General features: G+C 39.0%; 1 protein-coding gene across 1 annotated transcript in view; it reads right to left on the bottom strand.

The window, feature by feature from the left end:
- Nucleotides 1-21,043, bottom strand: part of FIP1L1 (factor interacting with PAPOLA and CPSF1) — a 77,641-nt gene that overhangs the window by 24,806 nt on the left and 31,792 nt on the right. The window contains exons 11-16 of the mRNA XM_019552617.1: nucleotides 10,161-10,254; nucleotides 8,997-9,150; nucleotides 6,084-6,212; nucleotides 4,844-4,867; nucleotides 1,975-2,001; nucleotides 1,611-1,665 (exon numbers count right to left, since the gene is read on the bottom strand). Coding sequence (XP_019408162.1) covers nucleotides 1,611-1,665; nucleotides 1,975-2,001; nucleotides 4,844-4,867; nucleotides 6,084-6,212; nucleotides 8,997-9,150; nucleotides 10,161-10,254 — 483 coding nt within the window. The remainder of the gene's footprint in view (nucleotides 1-1,610; nucleotides 1,666-1,974; nucleotides 2,002-4,843; nucleotides 4,868-6,083; nucleotides 6,213-8,996; nucleotides 9,151-10,160; nucleotides 10,255-21,043) is intronic.

Here is a 21,043-nt window from a genome sequence, read left to right as displayed (position 1 = left end):
TGCATTAGATTAATCTTATGCGCAGTAAAACATCACCATCTATATGTGTGCAGCAATTACTGCACAGTATATTAGTCTAATGCACCATTTTCAAGTACCTGTAACCAGGACAGCTCCCCCTGCCCTCCCGGGGCTTGGGGCCAGCCCCATCTCTCTCAGCTGGGATAGACCTACCCACTGAGCCAGGATAGCTTCTTCTGCTCTCCAGAGCTCAGGGCTAAGCCCCCATATCCCCTGCCAGGACTGGCGCCTGGGGAAACCTGGAGCTTCCTTGGCTGCTGCTCCTGTCGGATTCAATTTGCTCATGACACGGGCTCATGTGTAGACGTGTGCATAGGAGCACTTTAAGAGAGTAGAGAACAATGGTAGACTTGAGATGTAAACTTGATGTTCATGGGAGTATAATAGGGCTGGAAGAGACAGAGCAGAAGACTATCCACTAAAGAATACACCTCTCAAAATTCCAGAGCAGAGCTCACGAGTTCTAGGTCCCATCCCACATCCTTTTTTAAACCAATTACAAAGTATTGCACTCTAGTGGCTAGGCCACCTAGTAGATAATTCTATAAACTGCTAGCAACTGACCTATTAATTCATATAGCAGAGGTACTGTTTATGGACTAAAATGCTCAGTGAAGGCTAATATAGTTTCATGTAATTGAATGCTTACTATTATTTTCACAAACTCTTGCAATATTCTGTACATGAGGAATTAATCAAAGTTTGCTATTATTCAGCTGTTGTATGCCTGACCCCACCACACTTGTTACAGAAGTTAGGCAGTAAAAGGGGCAAGGGAGAAAAGGAAAAGAAGGGGTGGTTCTGTGGTTTAGTAGCTAAACCTTTCTCTGAAGGAATGGATCCTAATGTTGCATCTCAACAACACTTCTTATGTAACAGATTTGTCACAGGTAGCTCCTGTGTGCACCTCATCTGCAGAACTGATGAACACTCAACTGCTACTGAAGTCACTAAAAGTTTTAAATATAATATAAAGTGCTACAAGAATGTTAAGTGCTCTGAAAAAATCAGATCCTAGTATCTAGTCAGGTTCTAGTCAGCACCCAAAATTAACAGATTCAGTGGTTAAGGCCAAAATCATTGCGTCTCAGATATAACATGGAGACTACATCTTACTTCATCAAAGGATGGTTGTGAAATACTATGACATCATATTGTGTTGCAGCTTAATTAAGGAACTTTCTAGCCTTTGATGGCCTGAATTTGACTGCCTTTTTGTCATACATATTTTGTTTTGGAAAAAAAGTGGTAAGATTAATTTGGGTAACCCTTTGGGGAACTTGAGAATCTTTGAATAATCATTATATCAACTAATGAAATAGCTGCTTGATGTAGTATATTGGCACCAATATACTTTGATAGTTCTATTGACAGTGAAGTATTTTATACATAACTATATAAACTGTATTAAAACCTGATATTTAGAGTATAACACCGATGAGGGGAAAAAAAATAAAAACAAGCCTTTTATACATAAACAACATAAAAGCTTTGGATATTGTACAAATGCTTAAAATAACTATAACTTTATGGTTAAGAAAGTTGAGAGAGATATTTTGTTTTATGAGAAAATTCAAAAAAAAGGTTACCTTTCTATTGTTGGTATAAGGGAAGGTGGTGGACCTCCAGGAGGGGGTGGAAAGCCTGTAATATTAAATTGGAAAACGTCACAAATTGGCTGTTAAAACAAATCTTTTCTTTGCAAAGGAAAGGGTTGGGGGGAAATAGCAAAATATGAACTATTTTAAGTAACTGACATACAGAATATTCAAGAATATTATAACTATTCCACATCTATCTTGCCAAAAACCAACTGGGCCTACAGCTTCATGTACAGCACTGTATTTATATACTTACCTACTGATAAAAACAAGGAACATAGGCAACTTTGTGTTCTACATTCAAGCTCTACATTTCTTAATAAAATTTCAGAAAACATCTAAATAAATTTACCTGGTGGTGGCACAGTTATTGGTATACCTAAAAAAAAAAACAAAAAGATGGAAAACTAATCTATTTTTAGTAATAACTAGAGTTCATTATCTGGAAATACAGTAAATATTATGTCATCACATCATTTACAAACAGAGGCATTAGTACCTCATTTCCATGCCCTCAGAATAGGAAGAGATATTGCTATAGATTCCATCAAAACAACAAAACCAAAATCCAGTATGAATCTTGACAACAAGGTTAATTTTTTTTTTTAAAACTAAGCCTCAAGTGCACTTAATAAATTACAAAAATAAAAAAACCCAAATAATCCTCCAACAATGCACAAATTTAAGTCTCATGATTTTTGGAGGGAGAAGAGTAGTTGAATCATGGAATTTTAATGCTTAGGGTTGAAAGAACTGACTAACTTCAGCAGGCAGGCAGTAGTTCTATGAAGTCTCCAACTAATGTCATACTATTCTACATCTATTAATTCTGCATGGTTAAAAAATTAAAATCAACATTTTCCTTTTACAGCCAACTAGTAAGCATGTTCCATCTAAAGTAATGGTTCTCAACCTTTTCCACCTTATGTCCTACCAACCATTTCGTCAAAAAAAACCCTGGTCCCACCATGATAACAACAAAACTCCACAAAATTGCACTGTTCGAGATATCTGTTGATTCATCTATTTGAAGTGCAAACAACTGATTCAATCAGGCAATGAGTTGAAGTCCCACCTACACAACCTTCGCATCCCACTGGTTGAGAAACACTGCTCTAAAGCAGCCACATGCAGAAATTACTTGTTCTGTTTCTGTGCTTTCAAAATGCATTAAGAAATTATGATTTTTGGGAGCAAAGTTTAATTATGTACACTAAAATGTCCCATAAAACTAACTTAAGTTACAACCAAATACATTACTCTGGTTGTGCTCCAATCTAAAGTCCATTGAATTCAATAGAATGATTTCCATTGACTTCAATGGGCTTTGGATCAGGCCATAGCACCTTATTCTGCAAACCTCACTTACTCATGGGGTAAATATTGAATATTTCAGACTGTTTGTGATTTCATGAAATGCTCTCTAATGAAGTGAGTTCTTGCTTACAAAAGCTTATGCATCTCTAATTCAGTTAGTCTGCAAGGTGCATCTTATATCCTGCCCTCTGCTTGACTACAGATAAACATAGCTAACTACCTCTCTTTACTTGTGAGAGTATTTCTATAGGTTTAAAAGGGAGGACTTTTTGCAGTACCACAGCTTAAGATATTAAGGTCAAAATTTTCAAACTTAGTGTCTAAAAGTTCATGCCTCTAACTGAGATCAACAAGCTAATCCACATATCTTTCAGCAGGAGTTAGGGGTACTCACCATATCTGAATGTCAATTCACTATCCTTAGGTGTCTAAAAATAAAGGGTCCAACTACAGGTACCCACATTCAAAAACTTTAGCCTGCATGTCCTTGCTGAATGTATTAAAGAACTGCTTGAATACAGTCCACAGGCAAGACAGTGTAGTTAATACTTGGCTTAAAACAAAAACCAATGTCTAAAATATAGCTAAAAACAGAATATAATGTTCTGCTTGAAAGATGATGATTTGTTATTTCAATATGAGTGGATTTAAAGAAAGTTCCTTGAATTATAAAAACACAAAGTCTGAAATACTCAACTACAATATGAAAACATCTGCTAATAATTTGTTAGACTGTTACAAGACTCCAGATGTGAATATTCTTAACACAGTAAGGACAGTCTCAAAAAAACAAAAACTGAAGAAATTAGGGATAATTTAAAATATGCATTTTCCATCAACAGCTATTTCAAAAACTGAACTGAACAATTATCCAAATAATCCATACACCAAACATTTGTTTTAAAATAATGTCCCATCCTTCTCATGTATGTACAAATAAATCCAAATTGAAGATTTAAAAAGTACCAGAACAGTCAGAGAATTCAGAAGTTAAATTAGCTAAAATAGTGTAAACTGGACCCTACTGTGCTTCTAGAAAGGCATTCACTCTAGCAGCATAAGTGATCATCCAGAACAATTTACATGAGCCTTTGCAACACAAGTATGCTTAACAATACTACTTTACTAGTTCATTTATATGAAATAAATTGTATCAACTCAGTTTCAGAGATAAAGACTGTCAAGATCGGCTAATGAAATTGGAAGAGCTACACCGTATAAATGGACTAGTGTTTTTTCTACACTCACCCTTATTAGGAATCCACAAAATCATATAAAGCTAGACAATATTAGTATAACACTAAGAGATAAAATATAGAAATGAGTAAGAAAATTCAAGTGATAAAAAGGAATGGCAATACTAACTCTGTATGTTACATACAGAGAACATATCTATTTTTACTTTTCTTGGTTAAATGTAAACTTAAATATAGCAGGCTTTATGAACCTATAACATAAAGTCTACAGAAACAGCAACGTCTCATAGACAGGACCCTCCAGCAATCTTAACTTCCAGAATTTTCTGACTTATATGATTAATCTCTTCACCTTAACATTTGTAGTTATGTTCAAATTTCCACATCATTGACAATTACTGCACTTGAACAGTGCATTCTGTTAAGTTTCAGGAAAATATCAGGTCCCCCCCCCCCCCCACTACAGAATACAGTATTTTAGCTATAAAAACCATCAGGAAACACTTTTTAGGAAAAAAAGAAGTCCCATAGGTTTAAGTTATATAATCAAGAAAATACATAAATTTAAAATGCTGCACTTAAGACAAAGTCAAAAAGACTTCCTTCCCCTTTTAGACATACACTCTACAGAGTCATACTAAAAATCCTAAGGTTTTATTAAATTAACCTTTTATATCTGTAAATAAAGAATACTAAAATTAGACATACTGATATTTGAATTGATTGCCAAAGCTGGAAAAGTTAATAAAAATCAATTTAGATCTTTTCAGTATTTATGATATTAAACATCACCTTTCAGATTGTTAACATAAAGAAAGGAAGTGTCATTGGTTAAAGACTACTTCACTTAAGATATTTCACTGAACAGACATGGCAGTAGATAGAAATTCATCCCTATTTCACCGTAGCAGGAAATTGGTAGAAAGATCTTTCCCACAATGAGATATGTGTTAAAAATATATAATATAACAATCAGGAAGATCATTCTCCAGTTGTACACTTCTGATTAATTCAATATATGGAAAATACCCTTAAGGCAAAATCTTCAGCCGAGGATTTCTTTTGAGAGAGGACAGCTTTGAAGCACTGACTTGTTCTTTTGGAATACACAGGCTGGACATATCCATATACATGACCTAATGTTGGGTACATGTCACAATACAGTTCTGCACAGAGATACCCAAACCAGCTCTCATACCAGAGGCAACACGGCAACACAGTATTTCAACCCTCGTTAAGTCACCCTGCTAAGAACACTCTGTAGCATAGGAATACCTGTACTCACAATATTCTGTTCAAGAATACTGCCTTTAATTCACCCACTCAGCTCAAGCCTGTCAAGTACCACAATCCAGATATACCTTTCCCTCAAAAACTAGCCTTCCAAAATTGGGATGCATGCCTTAAGTGACAAAGCTGAGTTTTTGGCAGGAACAGAAAGATGGAGATGTCATGTCATAAGGTGGTTGATGCTTCTTTCCCCCTCTTCCCTCCAGCAAAGCATAGAGGAAGGGGCAGAGTCAAGGAGGCAGACTGGGAGAGGGGTGCTACCAGGGTGCAGCAGCACCCCACTTTAATTTCTGCTCTACCCAACGTTTAAAACCAAGTGCCCAGCAGCCTCAGTGGCAATTCTATTTAGGTATCACTAAGCAAGTCCACTGAATTAATGGATCATTATAATCTACCTGACTGCTGCTAATAAGTGTTAACAGTACTCTCTCCAACAGTCCTCATTCCATTTATTGAGCTATCTTTTCTTTGGCAATTTTGTTGTCTGTTAGCTAATCCCAGTCTTTATTCTCCTGTTTTATAGCCCTGTAGATAGCTTTTTGCTCTTTTCAAAAACTTTTAGATCTGCCTATGGAGCCCAGTCTTCAACAGCAGCTATAATTTCAGCTGAGCATCCAAGAATTGCTGACAATTCAGCTACAATAGGATAAACATGTACCTTTTGCCTGAGCAGGAAAGGGAAGGTGAGTGAGCTGAACATTAGTTTCTGTCCCCGCTCTGTGAGGCCATAACTCTGGAAAAAATCCTTTTTTCTTCATTCTGTCTTTCCAAAAAACAAGGCGTCCGTCTTTGGGGACATGTGGTATATGAGAAAATACAGTATTCAATGTGCTTTGTCACTAGAGAACAGTGCCATAATGTGATCTTTTTAATATTCAGAAATAGTGTAAAATTATGTGGTCTGCTTGAATGATAATGAAAGAATTCAAAAATATTTTAAAAACTGTTAAGTACATAAAAGCACAACTTTTTACATGCAATATTAAAATGAAAAAGGAAATAAACTTAAAAATCTTTATCATATAGTACCCATAATTTTCCCCATTAGATTTGAATTAGCCCAGCACTTAAAGAAACATCTTTTGCCACAGCCAATTAGATAACTTTTTCTTAGAGTATATCACAGCTTTCCAGGTTCAGTCTTTTGAACAACACCAGTACTACTTCCTCAAAAGACATTTGCATCACAGGAGCATAAGTGAATAAAGTACAAGAGACAGAACTTCAAAGCAAGATCCTTTTTCAAAGAGCTTCTGGAGGATGTTTTATATTTGGAATACTTAAAATTTCTGGCAAGTAGTCCCAGTTTAATATTAGGTAACAACGGTGGGATTTTTCCACTGAACCTAGGAGGGATGGCAAATTCTATTTTAGTAACAGCTTTGAAGATAAAGAACTGGCAGCAGCACAATTAAAACACAGGCCTGAAGGAACCAAAGCCACAGCTCTTAATGGTTATTTTCAAATTTACTCAAAGCAGGAGAGGATGTTGAAGGAGACTTTCTGAGCAAGTGCATGTCATAAACCTGTCTGTAAAACATAAGACTAAAGCCAAACCTGCCTGATGGATCTGTAACATGTGTTTATTTCATTTAATGTTTAATCTTGATGAAGATGAAGGGTTTTATAAAAAACATTACAGTATACCTATATGAATCATCTTACTTCTTAGTAGGCAAAAAGGGAGGTCAGCTTCAATTTTATTTTATGCAACACTTATTCTTTTTTCTCTTCCCCATCACAATAATGAAAATAATTACTTTCAAACATGTTCCAAAAGACTATGCATTATTTTAATGCTCTGGCACCCAACTAACCTAGCCCAATGGGCTGAATGAATGGCACGAGGTTAGGTTGTGAGGTTGGACCTAGACTGAAGATCACAGTCTTGCCCACAGGGCTCAAATTTGGCGGCGGCAGTGTTAACTGCTGCAGCTCCTGGAACCATGGCAGCCACTGTTCACCCTTCCACCAAATTTCCATCCCTGAAAGATGATTGAGCTCTACACTCCAAAAAGAGAAGGCAGAGCTCCACACAGGTCCATAAATTTGGCAGCAGAACAAGAGGTGGCAGTGTTTAGTTGTAGTGGCTCCAAAAATTGCAGCAATTAATGCTGCTACCACTTGCCACACCACCAAATTTCCAGACTTATGGGAACGCCCATGAGCCAGATGACAAAGCACCATGGGTCACATCTTGGGTCACCCTGTTTTAATGGAAAGGTCATTTTTAAATTGAAGTGTGGTTAGCACAGTCTTTAACCTTAAAAAAAAAAAAAAAAAAAAATCAATGCCCAAGGACAGTACTGGAAACTACGTGGGCATATCGATACCAGTTTTATGTAGTCCTCTCTCTCCTTCCTAAACACACACACACACACGCACACACACGCACAGAGCGAGAGAGAGAAAGACAGACCACGCGAGAGAGAGAGAGTGACAGCGAGAACAGGGCAAGTGAAAGATTTCATTTTAATGTTCTACATTCTCTAGGTTTCAGGTTTTTTTGATACAGGCCAGAGTAGGAGCTAATGGGCATTTATACACATATATTTTCATGCCGGGACAGGCCGGAGATTCGCACGCGAGCTGACGTGCATTGCACTGCATCGCATATAGTTGTATAAGTGGTGAAATATGTGTCACTGAGCAAAAAATGGTGGCAGTGTGCTTTTGAACTAAAACACCTTTGATGCGTCTTAGTTCAAAAGTGCGTTGCCACCATTTTCTGAGTGCTGACATGCATTTCGCTGCTTATACAACTGGATGCGCTGTAGCACTGGGTGCTTTTAAAAGCGCCTGGTGCTGCAGCGCAAACATGTGTACAAATGCTGAATAGTTCTAAAATGATCAATAGTACCTGAAAGGAATCTGACTTTGTCTTCCATGAAAAGGTCCCAAACCACTGAGAGACTAAGAAAAGCCAGAGCACAGAAGGAGAACTGGAAGAGAGACTTCTAGAAAAGCACCAAACAGAAGAGGAAGCAAAGGGACAGGTGGGCAAGTCCTCTGAAATGTCAGGGAAAGGAATAGAAGGAAAAATTGTTCAGCAGTGGACAAAAAGCAAGAAAGATAAGAAAGAAAGGAAAGGAGCATTTCCCAGTTCTACTCTACTTTAAATCAGTCTCTTTCCTGAAGAATGATTTCCTCTCCCCTGCTGCAGTGACTTCCTACTCAGCTGTGTGTCTGCTCAAGAGCTTCCTCCCCGATCTCTGCAACTCTTTTGGCATCCACCTTTCCAAACTCTTTTCAGTCTAACTCCTCTTTAAAATATACCACTCAGTAAGGGTAATAAAAGGCCAAATATTCACAAAGGCTCCAAGTTTAAAGAGAGACTTTCAGAGATGGAAGGCCCAACATTTAAAATGTTTCTATTTTAAATATCGCTTTCATATCTATACATATATAGGAAAACTTCCACCCTACCACTCCCACTTCAGCTGTGAACAAAGAATAACCGTTCTGAATACAATTGTAGCATTACAAATAAGACATTTAGAAGAATTTTAATTCATTTAAAAAACAAGTATTGGAAATATTACTTCCTTGTTTCAATTATGAAAATGTTTACCTGGTGGAGGAATCAGAGGTGGAGCAGTACTGACAGTTGGAGGGGGTGGGAGGAATGGGGGGGGTGGAAGGTGAGTAGGTGGAGCTCCTGGAGGGAAAAATGGAGGTGGCTTGGTAAAATTGTCTACTTCAGCATTAGATCGTTCTGAAAGAACCTGTAAAATATCAAACTACAGTTACAATTACTACATAAAGAAGTTTTGGAACATAGGTTGTTCTCTCTTTCCAGTTATCACATGAGGGAAGAGAATATACATAAGCACAAGATGCTGTCTTATATATGTATGTAAAGAACATTTTAAAATAAATTTTCTATGAACTAAAATTGAACTTTTAAAAGAAAAATATATATTTTAATTCCTTTAACAAAATTATATATGAAATTGGAGTTAGTGTTGAGAAAACTCAGTGAAAACTGCACTGTAACTACTACTTTAAAAGTAAATCTTAAGATAATAAAATATGGAAATACAGTCAATGTATCCAGAAAGCTTTAACACTGCCTTGTAGTGATACAATGAAGGAAACAGAATACTAAAAACCTAATTAAAATTGATTTTTGAAGTTAGTCTGGAACTATCAGCACCAAAATGCCTCATTACACATAGTGAGAGCTAGTCAAACAATGAAAGAATTTTATTCAAGTGCCTTTATTTATTGAAAGCCACATATTCCTTCAAGTCAGTTAATTTTTAGGATTCTTAAATTACCTAATAGAATGTGAGAACTCTCTTGATAATATCAGTATTACTTTTTCCGGGGGGGGGGGCGGAGTGTAAAGAGTATAATTTTCAATATAACACTGCCATATAACTGACAACTATTACATTTAATTGTGTTTATATTCTATGCAGACTCAAGTCAATATGGCTTCTGGAAGCATAAATCAGGACCAAGTTGGACCGCTGTTTCTTTTTACTAAGTAGTCCCTATTTATGTTGAAGTGAGATGAAATATTTTAATGCAGTTTGGATTTCACTGCAAAGAAATTTTACTGGAGTTAAATGCAACATGCTAATTTAAATATTTGTCTTTTCCCTTGGTTATTCCTCTTTAAATCATTTATTCAATATAATATAAACTTTTTTAAATCAGAAGTTGGAATGAAAGAAGAAAAAGCCTTTTCTTGGTCAGTGAGAGGATGCATAAATCCACAATATGAAACCTGTATGTTGCTGTTTTCATTGGCACGTCGTCTTCCTTCTACTCTGCTGATAGTGATAGTCTGCCCAATTACATCTATGGTACCAGACAACCTCCTGTAACACAGTACAAAACAGAATAACCAAGTAATACTCATGAATTTATCACAGATCTTAGAATAAGGAAAACAAAGGCAAACAGTAGTTGCATCTATAAAATCTTCTATTATATACAATTCACAAGGAATTTGAAATTTCAAATAAAGCTAGATACTAAAGATTCACTTCATTTATTGAATTTCACCACCTCAGCTTTCTTGTTTCTTTAGTATTAAGGAAAGTGGAAGCATAGCCTTCTCTAAAGCATAACTATTTCCATCCTCTCCTTCTATCCCTAAAGAGGTATGGAGTATAAGTTTCTGTCCTTAATTTAAAAAAATAAAATAAATCAGGGATATGGCAGTTAAGTGCACCAGTAAAACATTTTGAAACAAAGTGCATCTTAACAGAACTTCTGCAAAAGCTAACAAAAATACATGTGCGATATGCAACTACCAAAATCCAGAATATTTAGTGTTGGGGCTGCAGAAATGGAACCTGTAATGATCTAGAGAAGATGGAAGGAAGGACAGGCAAGGTAAATAACAAAGCACTCAAAGTGTTAGCCAACTCTACTGTACATACTGTAGATATTGCAGCACATATCACATGAAATCACCCATTATTTTTGGTCGCGTGCGTTATCTAGACTCACTGTCAAATACAACAAAGTACTAGAAGCCAGGACACCTGCGTTATGCTCTCGGGTTGTTAGTTTAGCCTTAGACTGAGAAACCATTTAATTTAAGCCATGCTTTTCTGCCTTAGCTTATCAAAATGTAGAAATGGGTTTTCTGAAGCTGCCTCTAAATTGTTCTAAGTTAAGATGCCATTCTAAATCAATCCAAACACGGAGTAATATCAAACACTCAGCCACTTAGTGGATTTAATTCTATTAAAAGTAAATTAACAGGAAGATACAGTTCTGCCTACACATCTCCCCAAACTTTCTTGTTTATACATTTTCTATTACTTCGTTGCATCCCAGTGGATAATCCACTTGTACCACTAAGTGAGCAGAGCATGTGTTGGCTTTGCTGCAAGGGAGCTTGAGAGGGGTGTATCAGATAAATACTACCAGCCAGTTACAGAATACTACCATCCACTTTTAAAACGCTTTAACATCCTTGAGCAAAAGGCAGTATATACTGAAAACAGTAACTGTTGTATACCAATAACGCTGCTAAATGAAATGGAATTTCAAGAGACTGTTACTAGACTCCCATCTTAAGTGTGTAAAAGCCAAACATGCATGAAATCATACTGATCTCAGTAGGGTCACCACATAACAAAGCACACCCGTTTTTCCAAATGTAGGATCAGACCTTTGACCAATAGCTACTTTTAAGTATTAGCAATATTTTCCTTCTGGTAAAAAAGTATGCGTCTTTTTTTTTGTTGTGAAGAAGGGTGTTGTTTCCATTTCTCATTTAAATATAATCAGAAGCATCCTTGTATGTAAAATTAGGGAAACATTAAGAGGTCTTCCCCATAGCAGATTATCCATATGTTATTTCACCACTAACCTATCTTGTTTACTCAAACTAGAATAAAAGGATATGGTCAACCTGCAATTTGCCAGACTGTTTCAAACAACTACATACTTTGCAATTTTTTGGTTTACAATCAATTTTTTACTACTCTATTTTGAGACAAAATAAGGAAAAACTAACCTGTCTGTAATGTGTAGATTATATAGAAGAAACTGTGCAAATGGCTAGACACAAGACGATGACTCTAAAATGCATGCTCTAAATTTAGACACAGAAACTTTTCTTGGAAAACCAATTTTAATTCAACTTCTCTCTGAAATACTGTCTCCTTTAATAAAGCACCTCAAGAGTTATGGACAAGCTACAAACAGAATTTAAAAAAAAAGTTCTCACTTTTCACAACCTAATTAATTTAAAAAGTTTGCCTTATTTACTTCAAATTTTGAAAGTCTGGTGATGTGCAAAAACAACAATTATTTCTCTTTAAGAATGGAATGCTTCCTACAACACTAAGCAGATGACAATGTCAAAAAAATTATACTCAAAGCATTTATATTCAAAGAAAGAAAATGTGAAGTATCATATTAAAAAGCTATGATCCTATGATTTATAATATTGATTTAATTCCATTTTTTGGCAAGGTCCCTTCCACCAACAGTTTGAACCTGGGTTTTAGAGACCATCTGTCATTTATTGACTAAATTTCATATGACAAAGGATTACAGAGCATAAACCCTTAACTAGTTTTGGGTACACATAGCTTGAGATATTAATGCAAGTATTTCTATGCTCGGCTCCACAATACTCAGGTTTGGGAGTAGCATTCTTTCAAGCAAATGTGGTATCAACTCCAGCCTTCTCAAGCAGTATTGCTTCCAGAATTAAAATAGAAGTAAGAGAATGGGATGGGAAGGGATACATTTGGGTGATATCTCTTATTGAACTAGCTGCAGAGTTGGGAGAGATCTTAGGCAAGCTTGCAGGCAAGCTTCCAGGCCAAAGGTACTGACGATGAGCACCTTTTGCTCAGAAGCTTGTCTGAGATCTCTGCTGGTCCAATTAAAAAATAATCACCCCCAAAAAATCTTGCCTCTCATTTTCTGGAGCAACACAGCTACAACACCACTCCAACACTATCACAACATGAGATGGGATGACAGTTTCAGTATCTCTGAAGGACTAGGAAAGGTCAGTTTCTCAGTCTATTCATTTTGGCCTGTCTTCTGATAGTGATGAGTCGCCAAGAACACACTGGTTTCCAATAACATTTCAGGTGCAATTCAAGGTGCTGTTTTTTATCTATAAGCCATGAAATGGTCTGGACTCTACATATCTAAGGGACTGTCTTCTCCCTTAGACTCCACTGGGATTCCTATGGTCAGCTGAGTGCAATTTCCGTTGTAGCTATTATTATATTTTTTGATAACTATGCCTTCACACCAGGGCCCCAGATGCCTGGGTTCCCCTCCTGTGAGCCAGGGTGACCCTGGACACAGCCCCATCTTCTCACTGGCAGGCTGGGCTGGAGAATAGCGGAGTAGGTGCCACGGTGTCCCAAATGCTGGCACGGTACAAACTGCAGGCTGGCACTGTAAAAGGTGCCAAATGCCACAAAGATATGACTGGGGCAGGGAGAAGTGGGCCTAGCTGCCTTGCCCAGCCCAGCATGACTCAACCTGCAGTACCCAGGGTCCATCCCCCAGCTCCTCAGTCCAGCTGGGTCTTGTTCTTCCCAAGGCTAGGTCCCTTCAGTTTTCCTCACATGGCACAGGGGCTTGCCATGCCCCTGGCAGTGGCAGCACCAGGAAGGGAAGGGGCCCTTCCCCTCCTGGAGTCCAGCTGCCAGGACCCGGGGCCCCGCTGCAGAGGAGTGGCCCCATTTCTCCAGCCTTAGAATAGTCCTGTGGGCCTACCCTGGGCAGAGGAAGGAGAGCCTGGCCCAGAGACCACCCAGGCCTGGGCAGCCAGGAAGGCTCCCACCTTTCTCCCTAGCCCTGCAGGGCAGGCTCAGGAAGCTGTCCCCAGGCTGGGGCTCAAGGGCATCATGTAGAAGAGCAGAGGCTGAAAGGCTTCGTACACAGCCAGCTGCAGGCACTGCTAAGCTAGCCCCACCTGATGCAACTGGCACGGGAACTTTCACATGTGCTCCAGAAGCTGGGGGGCAGCGCTTTAATTACAGCTGCGCTAATTCAGCAACTCTGCATTTTGGTACAAAATTCCAAAACTAAAAACTGGAGAATGCAGTTTTAAGAGAAATGCACAATCTTCTAACAAAACATTTAAATAATGGCAGTAAAGGAGCAGACTATAAGATATCAAATCAAAGAAAATGAAATATAACACCAAATTACTTAAGTCAATACTCTATTATTGATTAAATATCCAGCTATTAGGAACTAATATTTTAAAGACTGAAAAATGTAGAATAATAGCAGAACTTAAAGGCAATTTTAAATTGGAAATTTTGCTGTTTAGATTCTGTTGCTTTTTTCTGCTATGGCCCTGTATTTACTGGTCAGTAAAAATGAGACTAACGGAGCCCTATCAAACCTATTAAGAAGAACAGGTTGACACACATTCACAGATACAAATGCCAAATCATTCAGTTAGATTGCCTGTATAAGCACAAGCCATAGGAGTTCCCTGAATTATTTGCTCTTCAGTCTACAAAGAACTCAGCCTGACAGTTCACAACTATATGGACCAAAATACTCCATTTTACTACTCAAAATTAATTTTCTGAATTTGGAAAACTTTTTTGTTGCTCTTTCTAGCAGTTGTAGTTTGGTACAAACGTAGAAGAGTATAACCTATCACATCCTGACTCCTTATTCTAGGTCATGGGCGTCCCGGGGGAATACAAAACTATTCTATCTAACTCACTGATAATCTGGCAACCTACCAGAAGTGATTACCAGTAGCAGTCTGGCAACCTACCAGAACAACATACCATAGAATTAAGGGTGGACATGGTCTTTGGTGACAAAGATCCAGGCCCATGCAGCCTGAAGATGAACCTGTGCCACTGCCTCCCCATGAACTGACTGCAGCTGCTGGCTCCATAGTTCCAGCCTGGGGCCAAAGGTGAGTTTTGATACCTCTGTTCCAGGTCCTACAGAGTTGAGTAGGCACAACTATGGCCTACTTCTTTCTATGGATTCTGTTAAGGACTCCATAGAAGTGAAAACGGAGGATGAGTCATACAAAAAATACATCTCAAAGAATCACAGTTACTGTTTTTACCCAGTCTTTTTAGTTGGAGTGGTAGTATATGTTATATATTGGTCATCAGGAAGAAATGTACAGCTAGAAGAAATCTCATCTACATCAGAATTTCTCCCCATTACATAATGAAACTATGCTTCTTTTTTCTTCTTTTCTTATAACCCAATGAAGTAGTTGTCAATCTTTTAGACTCAAGCACTGCTTCCATAACATTTACGAATTAAGCAGCACATGTAAAAAATGAATTTATTACAATGCTTACCTCTTCATGCAAGGGCAAGATGGTTTGGGGGTGGGAAGAGGAGGTGGAGAGCAAACACTTACCATACACCTCACAGCACCCTTAGCAGGATCTCACAAAACCCCAGGCTGCTGTGTCACCCTGCTGAGACTCACCAATGTAATATAATAGTGTATTGCATTACGTTATTGCACTGCATTTTGTGTTGCATTATTGCTTTTTATTTCCATTGCTAATCCAAGCTCATTTTATCCATACAAGTTTTAGGTGTTTCACAGTTTAAGCGCTACAAAGCAGTCCTGGAGGTAAGATAACTACAGTGCCAAAAGTCACCATCCTGATTTGGAAATGAAGGATAAATATGTCAAGAAGTTCAAAGCCCACCATGGGACACCCCTATGCCCTTTCTTCTTTGGCAGAAAAAACAAATGGAAATAAAAACAGCTTCCCTTGAATTCTAAAAGTACTACCTCTACCTGACCTAAGTTCTGCAAAGGATATGAGGCTTACATAGTCACAATAAGATTACCTGGTACTGAGAACAACTTTGATACCAAGATAAAATACCAAAAACCAACTTGGTAATTGAAAGGTGCAATTTCTTTGACAAAGAATAAGCCTGACAGTGCACAGAAGCAGCGTTGCTCACAGGAACACCAGTAGAGAAGCCACTATTCAAGCTCAACAGCTATTTTATCTGAGACTGTGATGAGACTTTAATCAAGCACTCCAGTAGAACTGGACAATTTAGCAAGTGTCAGGGATGTGCCCCTCACCAAGGACAGTAGCTTTACAAGAGAGGGAGGCTTAAATCCTAGAGACTCAGTCAACTGATTCAACCATCACATCCTGTATGCCAGTATTAGGGGTATGTCTTAGAGAATTTTTTTTGGTCATAAAACACTATACAAGGGTGGGGGGGGAGTATATGACTACAATCTAATTTAAGCCAGAATAAGCAGACACTACACCAGGCCTCTTCCTGCCTTGAGCATTAAGGAAAGTACTGAAAGGAAGCTGGGCCTGTTTTGTTCATATAGCACTTGAACGCAAAGACAGCTCCATGGACACTGCAGACCAGGCCGGGCAAAATACAGCCCACCAGGCAATTTTATTCAGTCAGTGGTCCGGCACCCACCAATTAACTGCATCTGGCCCAGCCCATGGCTGCCCCATTGTGCTCCACCTGGGGCATAGCCCTTACTACTCCTGCTGGAGCAGCATGCTTTGCTCCCAATCTTGTGTGTGGGAGGGCCCCAGCTCCATCCACAGCCCTGACCAGTGCACAGCTTCTGGGTGGGGCCACTGCTGCCACTGCCTAGGGAACTGCTTGGCTCCCCTGGCCTCCAGTGGCTCCTCTTTGTGTCCCTACTGCAGTACTCCAAGAAGCAGGCAGAGAGGTGGCAGCAGGCGTGGGGGAAGCTGCAGCTGGGTAGAAGAGCAGAGCAGAGGCCAGTGGGAATGTTGGAGCCTGGAGCACAGGGCCCACATCCAGCGAAAGCATGGAGCCTTGGTCAGCCCAGTTCCATTGTGCGGGGCTCCCCGAGGTTCATGTGCAGCTCCTGGAATGATGGAGCTGGCAGCCTTCCCTGCCACCATGTGCAGAAACTGGGACTCTGCTAGAAGTGGCAGGGAGCTCCGTGCAATGGAGAAAGGCTGGCTCAGCCCCACTGCTTGTTTCCCAGCGAAGGCTCAGGAGCTGCACATGGCACTAGGGAGTGAGGCTGGGCTGCCAGCTCCATCGTGCTGAGCTCCACCCCTTTCCCCCCCCACAGAGCATGGCTTTAGCTGAGTCCCAAGAGCCGCATGCGAGGTGTAGGGAGTCCTGAACAATAAAGCTAGTGGCCTAGCCCCACTTTATGGCACCACTTGTGGCTCCCAGAACACCTTCTCTGCACCCGCACCACAAACCCCACTCCCTACCCCCCCACACAGCCACACCTCCCCAAGAGCCACACCCACCTCCCCACAAACCCCAAAGCAATCCAAACATCTCACACCCCCACAACCCCACACCTATCCACACACCCTCACCACACAACCCCCAACCACACCCTACACATAATATACAAGAGTAAGCCTTTATTTTGCGATATTATGCAAATCACCTGTAGATACATACTACATAAATGCATGTAAATCAGGACAAAAATATTTTTTGAAATAAAACTGAAATATGTTAGAGCAGGTGTTTGATTTTTAGTATATTTCATAGATTTCACAGACATTAGGGCTGGAAGGTACCTCATAAGATCAAGTCCAGTCCCCTGCCCCAGGGACAGGAACTCAGCTAGGGTCAAAGGATCCCAGCAAGATAAGCATCCAAATGTTTCTTAAAAGAGTTCAGAGTAGGTGCCTGTACCACCTCTGGAGGCAGTCTGTTCCAGACCCTGGGGGCTTGGACAGTAAAGAAGTTTTTCCTTATGCCCAGCCTGAAACAGTCTTGGAGACGGTTGTGACCGTTGGTCCTTGTCATCCCTGGGGGTGCTCCGGTGAACAGACATTCCCCCCAGATCCTGATGCAAGCCTCTTATGCACTTACAGGCTGCTACCAGGTCACCCCTGAGCCTGCGCTTTTCCAGGCGGCAAGGGGAAGGCCTTCTGGTGACAAGGATCAGGAGTTAGGGACAGGACTTCTGGTCCCAAAATGGTGATCAGGGGGCAGGGCACCTGTCAAGGGACAGTGCTAACACTGTGGCACTTGACAGCTCATCAAAACTCAGTAAGTAGCCCTCCAGCTGAAATAATTGCCCACCCCTGCTGTAAACCAATATCATGGATGTTGGAGGCATGCACATGAGTGGAACTGTTGTATAACCTGAATGATCCAGCAACAGTGAATGGTTCCACTCTAGCCAAAGAACAGCTATTCATATGTCATTTTATTCACACCACCACTATTCACCAAGGAATTGAATGCAAAGGACCATATTTTTCATATGGTGAACAGCATGTGTTTAGTTTTCAATCAACAAAAGGAAGGAAAAATGTGATGCAGCTAGCTCTGTTTGGAAATTCTTAACAGACATAACCGACTCCTATCTTTACCAGAAATGAAATCATGAGCAATAAAATATATTAACAAAAACTGAACTTTTCCAAAGATATAGGTACAAAATATGTCAGGGACCAATTATTAAGCTACTCACTACTAATTATTATGCATTTATATCTCACTTTAGAAGCCACTGCCTAATAAAATAATACTTTGTTTCTTCTTGTGCTGTCACCACAGGCATGTTTTTAGGCTGCATCTGACTCTTTCACAATTGTCAGGTATTTATTTTGAGACTAGCAGATTTAAGACTGTCAAATTCATTCATTTGTTTAACTATACATAGCAATTAAGAAAGAAATATGGGTTAAAGTTTGTTCTGCACATATTGAAAAGATATTAATTAAAAATATTTTAAGATCTTTGAAATTTCACCCCTTGTTATATGCTAATTCACAGAATTAGAGATATTTTTCCTACTCATTTCTATGTTCATTGACATTTATTGAACATTTCTTGGAATACTGTAAAACAGAATGCTGACAAATGATTTTCAAAATGGCAAGATATCTTTGTGCTAATGGAGAGTTCCACTGTGACATACAACAGCTCATTTTCTCTTTTTTAGTAATAAAATTAGAAGAATAGACAGTAAATAAATAATTAAGAAGTTTGGGGAGGTCAACTGGAAAAGTGGTTCTCTCATACCTGGCTGACTCGTAATAAAAAAAAATTACTAAAAAAAAAAGTTATATCAGTAGCATTTCACCCCACTTAAAATTAAATGTATACATGGTATAGAAACAGGCAAATTTTGGAGGGTGTGTGGTCAGTTGGAAGGATTCTACCAAATGTGGTGCGACATGCCAGATTAAGCTGTTCTGGAAAAAATGTTGGAGACATGGTGAGGGAACTAACAGGATGTCAACTATCAGATAACCCCTTGGCCCTACTGAACCTTTCTGAGAACTCTGCAATACAAGTATTATAGGGAACTGATCACATCTTCCAGTGGCTGCAAGAACTGCAACTGCAAAAGCCTGGAAAAGAAGTGATACCCCTAAAATCACTGACTGGGTTTAAAAAAACAAAAACAAAAAACCCCCAAAACTTTGGGAAGTTTTAGGACAACTTCTCCATTACTATCAATTCAGTATTCTACAGACCAAAAAAGACAAAAATGCTTACTTGGAAATCTAGCAGAAGTTCTGGAATTTGCTAAAAAAATAAAAATAAAATAAAAACTCTCCTGCCTCCACACCAGGAAGTTTGGAAAACAAGTTTGACTATTGAAGTACAAGTTCTATGTGCTAACACATTAGAATAAATTTAATATTTAAAAAACACAGATGAGTAGAATATAATGACACTGGTGTTGTACAGGAGCTCTAGGGAAGTGGGAAGGAAAAGTTAAAAAATTAATTTCAACATAAAAAAAATGTTATGGAGAATTACATCAGCTATTACTTGAATAGAGGAGATGAGTTTTTACATCTAGATTGGAAATGAAACTTTTCAATTTTATACCTAAAGTGTTCAAGAGATACCATTTTTAATAACTTTACAATATAACCTAAGAAACATACTACTCAGCAAAAAACTAACAGAAATGTGGCTGGTTAAGCCAGCCTGGAATATGCTCATAAATTTGTTCATGATCCAGGAAGTGATCTGTTCAAGGAGTTTTTTCAGTGTTTTAAATTTTTTACAAACACGGGTAGATCTCTCTGCTAAGCTGCTAAAAATTTCTAAATGATTACTGTATTTGGCCATGGTCTTGCATATGTACCAAATCAACAGTGTCAAAAATACTGACATTTTCCTTGGCCTGCAGGGCTCTGGAGAGCCTGGAAAGTAATAGCTGTTTTAACCCAAATCCTACTGGTTGTAGGTCTGCAACTGGCTTGCAACACAACCAGATTTGGCCCATAGAGCTGGGAAAGCTTGACACCCTTGTATTAAATCATTTCGAATAAATTCTTTTGTTTTGTTTGAGGATTATATATTATATCATTAACCTACTGAATGAGTTTAATTTTCCATTTAAACCAGGTTCTTAAAAACAAAATCAAACAACTGAACTAAAATAAGAGACATCATCAAAAATGTTCTTCACAAGAAGAACTCTTTCATTACACATTTTCCATACAGGAATATTCATGCTGTGTACACTCATTTCCATTTTTTTTCCAAATTAAACAGCTGTATTCATGGGAAACTGGTGTCACCTTAGTCAGGGGGGCACTTGCTCCCTTGTGACCAGTCCCGCCGACCAAGAGGGAGGGTCCCCCTGTCGCCGATCACCGCTTCCGGGAGTGGTTGCGGTCGCTTCTGGGAACAGCTGTAGCGATCAGCCAGTGCTTGCTGGGAGGGCACTGACACTCCCACCTGCCCCCCCTGCCCATCACCTACGCATCAAGCAGGACCAGTCAGGGGTTACACCAGCGCTCTCAGGGGGCACACATGCACCCCCATGCATTGCCACCGTTTGTATTTGTTTTCCATCTTATTTAGTTGTAGATTTTTTATTTTTAATCATCTGATACAACAGCTAACATATTCCTAAATAACCATTACTATTATATACCATGGAGGAAAAGTTATTTGGGTGTTAGGATGCACAGCCGATACAAACACTGAATACAATTGAAAAAAAATCATGTTCAATTTTAGCTTTGCACACATAAATACTATGATTACCAGCTGTTTTCAAACTCCCAAATGAAGGAAAATATGTGCTGCAATATCTAGGCATAAGAATATACCCAAGAAGCCACATAGCAGCTCTAAGTAGGGTACATTTGCAAAGGTAAGTGGGACAATTTCTCACCAATGACAAAAACATTGTGTGTG

This window comes from Crocodylus porosus, unplaced genomic scaffold, assembly GCF_001723895.1.
Source record: "Crocodylus porosus isolate Cpor-Errol unplaced genomic scaffold, CroPor_comp1, whole genome shotgun sequence".
NCBI classification, from domain to species: Eukaryota; Metazoa; Chordata; order Crocodylia; family Crocodylidae; genus Crocodylus; species Crocodylus porosus.
The sequence above is the reverse complement of the archived record's forward strand: the minus strand, read 5'-3'. Positions and strand labels throughout refer to the sequence as shown.